Consider the following 8,681-nt stretch of genomic DNA (forward strand, 5'->3'; position numbering starts at 1 on the left):
GCGTTTTGCACTTCGTCAAGACTCTTCGCTATCATGCAGCTACCTGGAGAAATGTGTGTGCGTGCGCGCCTGTGTTGCGATGTAGTGCTGAGGCAGCAGGTTGGCCGGGGCGGGGGCCGAGCTGAAGTGTGTGCCTGGCAAAGCGGGCCATTAACCCACCGCCCTAAGCTGTGACCTGGGCCAAATCCAATATTGGCTCCGGCATCAAGGCACAGGTGCCACTCAGGGTTCAAAGCCCGAGATCATCAAGAACCAACCCCCCCCCACCACCACCACCGCCCCCCCCCTGTCAACGGCGCCTTTCACCCCCACCTCCACCTCCTCACACAATAAAGCGCTCAATGTAAATTCCTTCAGACCCCTAAGAGCATCACTGCTGCTTGGCCGGAGAGAAACGGGGCGCGCTATATGGCAACGTACCATATTTGATAACATTGCTTATTAGGGTTTGGTGTCTTTGTGACTTTTGGCTCGTCACATCAGGGGTTGCGAGTCACCCACTTGATTTGTTTCTCAGTTTTTAGGCCAGATGTGAGGAGCATAATTTGTATTGTTGCCTGTTATAGGCAAAGCAGATTTTCACTTGATTAATTTATTCCGACATTTGCAACGACTCATAATTGTCTGCATTGTTCACATTAGAAAAGAAGAAAAAAGTGAATAAAAAAAATATTGCTGCTTTCAACATCCACCCTCAACATGGGAACCATATTTAGGATTGTAGCCCTTGTTGGCGATGTGGCACTTCGATTTGAGTATGAAAAAGTAAAGGCCTCGATGCTGAATCGCCCTCCTCCTCCTTCTCCTCCTCGTCAGGTCCACTGAGCTCTATGTTCCTGTTCCAACAAACAAGTCAAACGTCTGAAGCGATGTATCGAAAGTATTCCCGCGCCTTCCGTAGGATGGATATGTCATGTGACATGACGCCTGGGAGCGCCCATCAACAGATAAAATGACAGATGCTGTTTTTTTGCCTCGTGGATCCGACTTGCTCCTCATTTTTCCCCCCTCTTCTTCGCTTTTCCTTTCACCCGCTGTGACCTGACAGTACTGACGTTTTCTGCTTTTTTTTTTCCCCCCTCGTAAAAGGTTCCGAAATATCTGAGCCTGAGTGTCCTCCTATACCGAGAGGTACAGTTTGGTCCCGTTCGGCATGCATTATTTGGGGACTCAAAGGGCCCCCCCGAAAATTCTGACATGTAGCATTCTGTTTCAACCGAGTTGTACGGTATCGTTTGGTTTGGTGTTGTTATTGTCCCAAAATATCTGACGAGCTGTGTTCTGGTTTCACCTCGTTTTCTAAGCACTGTTTTGGGGTTTGGGGCTTGTAAAAGTTTACGATACAGACTCGTAGTTTCTGTTTCCATCAAAACAAGTTCTTTTAGGTATTTTGATTTCAAAGCTTCCAAAACAACTGACCAATACAGTTCTGTTTCCCACGAGCTGTAAATTTCCCTACTGCCCGATACGTGTTTTTTGGCATTGCCACCAAACAGTATGTTTGGTTCTGTTTAGTATTTTCATTATGACCGCTCCAAAAATATCAACTTTTTTGTTGTAAGGGATCCTGAGATATGTGATGCGCTGTGTCCTGTTTCCACCGAGCATGGGGTTTGGTTATATTTGGTATGCAGGATTCGATTCGGGCTCCGGCCTTCCTGTGTGGAGTTTGAATGTTCTTCACGTGCCTGTGTGGGTTTTCTCCGGGTCTGCCAGTTTCCTCCCACATTCCAAAGACATGCATTGGACACTCCAAATTGTCTCTCGGTGTGTTTGTGAGAGTGGATTTTTGTTTGTCTTTGTGTGCCCTGCGATTGGCTGGCAACCAGGTTGGGGTGGACTCCGCCTACTGCCGAAGAGGAGCTGGGATAAGCTCCAGCAACCCGCGTGGAGAGAAGCGATATTGTATATGTAAACAAAGTCTAAACATCAGCTATAGTCATCTTTGGTCGTTTTTTGAAGACATCTTGATAAAAACAAAATTCATTGTCAATGTATAAAGTTCCTACGGCTGTTTTTTCCCGATTCCCTGCTGTAGCGTTCCCCATTTTGGAAGGAAATGCTTTTACCTAAAATTTGACTCGATACCCAGCCTTACCACTTACTCTTATCCTCAAGCTAACTGCATCTAATCCTTTCCCCTCACTTTTACCTTTACACTTTCCTGAAGTCAGTTCTGATGTACTTGACGTCTGCTTTCATATTAACATTTAGTCTCCAGTCCCCAACGTTATTTCCTGGTTGTGTTCGGTCGCCACAGCTACTACCAAGGTAGTGTCTTAGTGTGCTTATTTTGGCTTCGACAGAACAGGGAATTTCCCGTGCAGGCGCTGACCTTTCTGTGTGCATTTGTGTCACTGGAGGCTAGCGTGGCGCCTGTCGCCGCAGGAAGCGCTCGCTCGTCGCCACACTCAACGTTTCCCCTCGTCCCCGCGGCCAGTCGCTGTCCATCTGTCCAGGTGGATGCATGGCTTTGATTGGTCGACTCCACTGCGCTGTCGCCACGCTTCCTTGTGATTGGCAGTAATTGGCGTGGCCGTGGGCGGACTCATCTTTCACATACGCTCAAGCTGCGACGGACACGATTAGAATGAGACGCGCCCCCTTTCCGATGTACACCTTCATCGGGCTGTGAACCACGTTTAGGAACATGCATGGAGCTTTGGTTTTGGGGAAAAACAAATACATTTTTTAAATGTTCCAATTGAGCCTACACATCGAGAAAACTTAATGTGTGCTGTATATATAAAAAAAAAAGGCAATATCTTTTTGATCGTCTGTTTGGAACCAGCGATTTACAGTCAGTAACATTACAAAGGTTGTGGAGTCCACTCGTCATCGTAAGAATGCGTCACATGTTAACAATTAGGGCCCGTCTGGACCGTGTGCTGTGTGTTTATTCAATGTTGCAATCAGTGTAATTGTCCACACTCTGTCTTGTTTACCCACTTCAACTTGGCACTCGACCACCTTTCTTTTCATGCGCGTTAATTGATTCCCATCAGCTGCTCTGTCGCCGCCCGTGTTCCTTCTTTATAGAACAACAAATACAAAGAACTATGATCAGTAGCATTGTTTATTTGCAGTGACTGCCGATAGCCATAAAAGCCATAAAGGTTTGTTTTCCCTGCTGTTGCCAAGGTTTTTTATCCGATAGCCTAAAGGGCAAGAAAATCTGAAATCTCAGACACGATATGATTTGGAATATTGGACATTCCTTTTCATCAACACTACTGGAATGTAGTGAATGGAGAGAATACTGAAGCATTGTTTACGCCCCAGTGTTGTGGTTCACCAAGGAAACTCTCCCAAAATCCAATAGTATGAGCTAACTCAAACAAAAAAGCCAACATGGAATGTTTCTTGTTTAGTCTTTGACCTGAACAAAAATCATGGAAAATAAGAATATGACCGTTCAAAGAAAAATACTTTTTCTCAAATGAATTCAACATTGTACGGAATTTGTTCTCTGAAAAAAAGTGTGCTTCTTTTTTTTCCCCGTGGCATTTTACGAGAAAAAACTTTCTCCTCAGAATTATGGCATTTTCTCTTGAAATAAATTGACTTTTTTTTCCTGAGAAATGTAACCACTGCATTTTCCTAGGGGAAAAAATACCCCACCCTCAATAAAATTGTTTAAAATCTTGACTTTGAATTTAAACAATACTATTTATTTCCCCCAGAAGAAATATTTTTATCTGAAAAAAAATATATATTTATATAATTACATCAATTTCATCGTGACATGAAAGAAAAAACATTATTTTTCCAGAGAACATATTTTCTAACAAAAAAAGTAAAGTAACTTGCCCTGCATAATTCAAATAAATACATTTGACTACATTAAATTTTATTACTTTAAAAAAAGACCAATTTAAAACGTATCCAAAAGTGTTTTCACCATTAATTTAACTTGTAACGTGTGGATGGGCAAAAAATCTTTTCAAGATTAATTAATTTGTTTTTATGCAGTAATAACACATCACTACTATGCTAATCTCTCGCTTTTTATACAAAGATTACAAAATGCAAAAAAGTGCAATTTTATGTAATTAAAGATAAATGGTTGTTTGTCTTTGTGTGCCCTGCGATTGGCTGGCAACCAGTTCAGGGTGTCTTCTGCCTGAAGACAGCTGGGATAGGCTCCAGCACCCCTGTGAACCTTGTGAGGAGAAGCAGAAACAGAAAATGGATAAAGGATGAAGGAAAAGAAAAAAATTTTAAAAAATCACAGCATCAAAGTACGTACTGTATTTAATTTGCAAAGATGCAGGATATTCGACTATTCCTTCATTACGGGATGCCGAGATATTGCACAGAGAAAACGTTCAAGTGAGCGAAACGTTACTCAGTGTAACAGATTGTGATGTTATGTCTTTAAAAGTCTGATGGCATGTGGGTAGACATGTTTTTTTTCAGTTTATTTATTTATTTTTTAGTCTTGTTCTGGCTGTGATGCATGTAGGCCACTTCTCTTGAAAAATCTTGGTGAGCGTTTCCAAAAGTTTCAAAAGCAATTTTCTATAGTATGTACTCCTCGAGTGCAGGAACCAGACTCCCGATACACATTTAAACATCAAATAAAACTGAAGTTTGTGTCGGGAGGAAGTCGCCAACACGTTCACTACCCAATAATAAACAATTGGGGGAATGCAGATTGCACAAGTGTGCACACCCCTGTGCAGATGCGGCTGTTTTCAGAATGAAACAGTCACCGTTCAAACTCTTAAGTGGCAGTCAACACACTGAGCACACACCTGTCACCAAAGTGGAAAGTCAGTTGATTCTCCGTGGATTGAAGTTTTTCTTTTCAATAGAATTACTGGTGGAAAAAGTTTGGAAATGATTTGTCTTGTTCTCATTTTTTTAACATCACTAACATTTGCAATATGAACAAGGGGGGGACTATTTTTTCATTCCGCTTTAAATTGTATTCTTTAACATATCGGCGATGCTAATCATCATCCTTTGTCTTTCTTGTCAAGCTCTCGGGCAGCACTGCGGGCTCCCCGGCCGGCTCGTCGTCCACGCCCTCGTCGTCGTCTCGCCAGTACGCCCGTCAGCGCATCACCCGCGTCAACCTCAGGGACTTCATCTTCTACATGGAGCAGGAGCGAGACACGGCCCATTCGCTGCTCCTCTACCGCGCCCTCCTCAAGTAGCCTCCGCCTCCTCGTCCTCTTCTAGCCACGTGCCTTCAGATCAGGTGTCAGCTCGGTGTCTCCATACGTGCGCACGTCGTCCGTCAGCTTCCATATACATTTTCAGAAGAAAACAGTAGGAAGAAAATTTCACAAAAAAAAAATGCATTGTGTGTTTGCTTTTCATGTTGCGTAGTGATGATTATATTTGAAGGCCAACATGCGTTTTTTTTTTGTTTTGTTTTTTTAAACGGGTTGTTTAGAAACAGCCAATCAAATCCAAGTAAGGCTTGGTCTTCATTGACCCCGTGTCAAAAAAGGACATTTCAATAAGACATTTCCCTGACCGCCAATGTAAATAGTTCGCTTACATTTTTCTTTCAGTTTCCATGCGAGTTTTATGACATTGAATTTTTAATACCACCACATTTCAGATCAGTTTTACGACGGTTTACTAGGACCCGACTGATTGGAACAATACTTTTTTTTATCAAAGTTGTAATATTATGGCAAGACACGATCCATTTTATTAGAAGTACCGTATCTCACACGAGTGAGTACGCTCATCACTGCAGAAATGACACGATGCTCTTATGTAAATGAATCATTGTATAGCTTGTATCACTGTCAATTTTATTCTCATCTCAAAATAATTCAGCACTCAGCCATTAATGTCTGAACTTTTGGCAGCAAAAGTGAGTCCATCCCTAAGTGAAAATTGTTTGTATGCAGCCGTCATCGTTTTGACACTCCTCCATGACGACATGACGGAGATGTGAGGATGCTCCACAGATGCTTAATGGGGTTTAGGTCTGGGGGACATATTTTGGCCACTCCCTCTTCATTGACCCTCAGCTGCTTTAGCGAGGCAATGGTTGTACAGAAGTTGTCTTAGGGGGCGATGTTCTCATGTTGGAATACAGTAATCCCTCACTATATCGCGCTTCACCTATCGCTGCTTCGCAGATTTTTTTTACAGTGCTTTTTTTTAGTAAATCCTGATTGGCTCAGGGGCGTTACTGTTGTCTAGAAGTGAAAAAAGTTAGTGAAAAGTGGTTTTATTTTTTGTTTCATTCTGCAGTACAATATTGCATTGTAAAATAACAGTAAAAAATAAAGCTGACTACTTCACCTATCGCGGGTTATTTTTGGAACGTATCCCCGCGATGAATGAGGGATTACTGTAATGCCTTGCGGCCCATTTTTCGAACGGTTGCGTTCATTCTTTTGCTTCAGTATGCCACAATTGGCGTATGTGATTTACAATACTGAAGCGCACCAGCACCCGTGTAGTTCCTGACTATATTGATCACACCTGTCTATGACTTTTTTTGGTTTCATCAGACCACAAAACATGGTCCCAAGTAATTCATGTGCTTTGTCTGCTATCTTCACCAAATTGACGGAATAATTACGCAACATCCTTCTCGGATGACAGTCCATCCATCCATCCATTTTTTTGTACCGCTTCTCCTCTCTAGGGTCGCGAGGGCGCTTGAACCTATCCCAGCAATCTTCGGGCAGTAGGCGGGGGACACCCTGAACTGGTTGCCAACCAATCACAGGGCACACAGAGACGAACAACCATTCGTGCTCACACTCATACCTAGGGGCAATTTAGAGTGCTCAATCGGCCTGCCATGCATGTTTTTGGAATGTGGGAGGAAACCGGAGTACCCGGAGGAAACCCACGCAGGCACGGGGAGAACATGCAAACTCCACACAGGATGGTCGGAGCCGGATTGAACCTACAACCGATGCTGTCTCTCACTGTGAGGCCATCGTGCTAACCAGTCGGCCACCGTGCCGCCCTCGGTCATACTGGCTAATTTGATGTGATGCGTGACCTCTGGTCTGTTTTTATCAGATCTGCAGAGTTCTTTGACACAAGGCGTCATGATGAACTTCCAGTGAACATTTTGGGAGAGTTTGAGAGCAATAACACCAAATTTAACATACCTGCTGCTCATTTATACTAACAACTTTGTAACACTAACGAGCGACATGACACTGCGGAGTGAAAATCGCTAATTGGGTCCAATTGCACATTTTCATCGAGGGGTGTGTTCACTTTTGTTGATGGCTGCCAATGGCTGTGTGTTGAGTGAGGCCATTAAAAATATAATAAAACATTCTCAAAAGTATCTCGGACATATGCTACTGACTGTACGTCGTGTTACAAAATTAAAGTTGGATTATTACGAGAGTACATATTTTCCCATGAAATTACTATTTAAAAAAAAAATCTTAACGTTGATAAAGTTCATTCTTGTATGATCATTTTTTTTCACTTCTTTCGTCACTCTTCCTCAGCTTTTATTCTGAAAAAAAAAAGATCTGATTTGTCGAATAATATTAGGAATTATAAAATAAGACTTTTTCCCCTAACGTCTCCACTTTTTTTCTCAGAACTAATCATGTACTTCTTTTTTTCTCGAAAGTGGGTTACTTTTTCCCGAAAGTACCACTTGGCCTTTGTAAGACTGCACCTTTTTTCTAAATTAAAATGCATTTTGCTGGTAGTCTTTCGCCTAATTTGTCGTAATGTTTAAACCTTTTCTAAAACGTTCTAAAAAAAAAAATTATGGCATTTTGTCACGAAGGGTAGTTTTTTCCTTTAAAGACTTTGTCCAGCAAAAAAAAAAACTCTGAGTTTATCTGTTAATGAAATTTGTGACTGAAACATTTTATTCCACAAAAAGTATATTGTGAAAGTTATCAAATCAGCATTATATTCTAATTGTTATGCACCTTTATTATCATTATAATTAAGTAAAAAAAAAAAAAATCCATTGACTTTATTTTCCCAACATTACGACTGTATTATATAATTACCAAAAAAAAAAAATCTAATCATTTCAGCTGCCTCAATACCCCTTCATACACTTTTATTTAGTTCACCTGTTAGTGTTTGTTACGAAACGGGTTGGTTGCTGTAGTTACAAGTTCAACCCACACACTGTTTTTATGACTGCAGACATGTGCAGTTTGTTTGAAGAACAAAAAAAAAGAAGAATGTTTCAAGTCCATCAAGTGTTGTTTTTTGTTTTTGTTTTGTTTTTTTAGTTCACATGAGTCAACTTACATGCAGTGAAGAACGAGTGAGGCATTCAGGCTTGTTGTTGCACATCATGTTGCATTGTTAAACTATTTTATAAATGTATAAACGCAAAATCATTCTTCTACGTTGATGAAGTCGTTTGTTTGTTTTCATGACTGATAATTTAATGGAATATCTTGGCCTATGCAGTTTTTCTCTTTGGACGAATTGAAATATTTCAAACTGTTGATTGCGCTTCGTTGTGTGTTTTGATAGCACTTTTATTTTATTGTATTGTTTTTTTTTTTTTTTTACAAAGTCCCATTTTTAGCTGGCAACTTAAAGCTTTGTGTTTAATGTTGCTAAGAAATGTAAACTTTTAAACAGTATTCTTCAAAAGTCACATCTTGTAATATACAGTATTTTCATTTTTTTTATTCATTTGGCTTTTATGCACATTTTCTCTTTTTTCTGCTTATTGACAAGCACAACAGCAACGA

At 41.0% G+C, this 8,681-nt stretch overlaps 1 protein-coding gene across 2 annotated transcripts in view; it reads left to right on the forward strand.

Moving 5' to 3' along the window:
• LOC148337035 (transcription initiation factor TFIID subunit 4) overlaps positions 1–6,271 on the forward strand; it is an 87,657-nt gene extending 81,386 nt beyond the window's left edge. For both annotated transcript variants that reach the window (XM_088295342.1, XM_088295343.1), the window contains one exon: positions 4,986–6,271. In XM_088295342.1, the coding sequence (XP_088151468.1) occupies positions 4,986–5,162 (177 nt within the window). In that variant the 3' untranslated portion in view covers positions 5,163–6,271. The remainder of the gene's footprint in view (positions 1–4,985) is intronic.
• The last annotated feature ends 2,410 nt before the right edge of the window (positions 6,272–8,681 follow it).

The sequence above is a fragment of the Idiotropiscis lumnitzeri genome, chromosome 5 (genome assembly GCF_059441095.1).
Source record: "Idiotropiscis lumnitzeri isolate Australia: NSW breed Sydney's pygmy pipehorse chromosome 5, RoL_Ilum_1.0, whole genome shotgun sequence".
Classification (NCBI taxonomy): Eukaryota; Metazoa; Chordata; class Actinopteri; order Syngnathiformes; family Syngnathidae; genus Idiotropiscis; species Idiotropiscis lumnitzeri.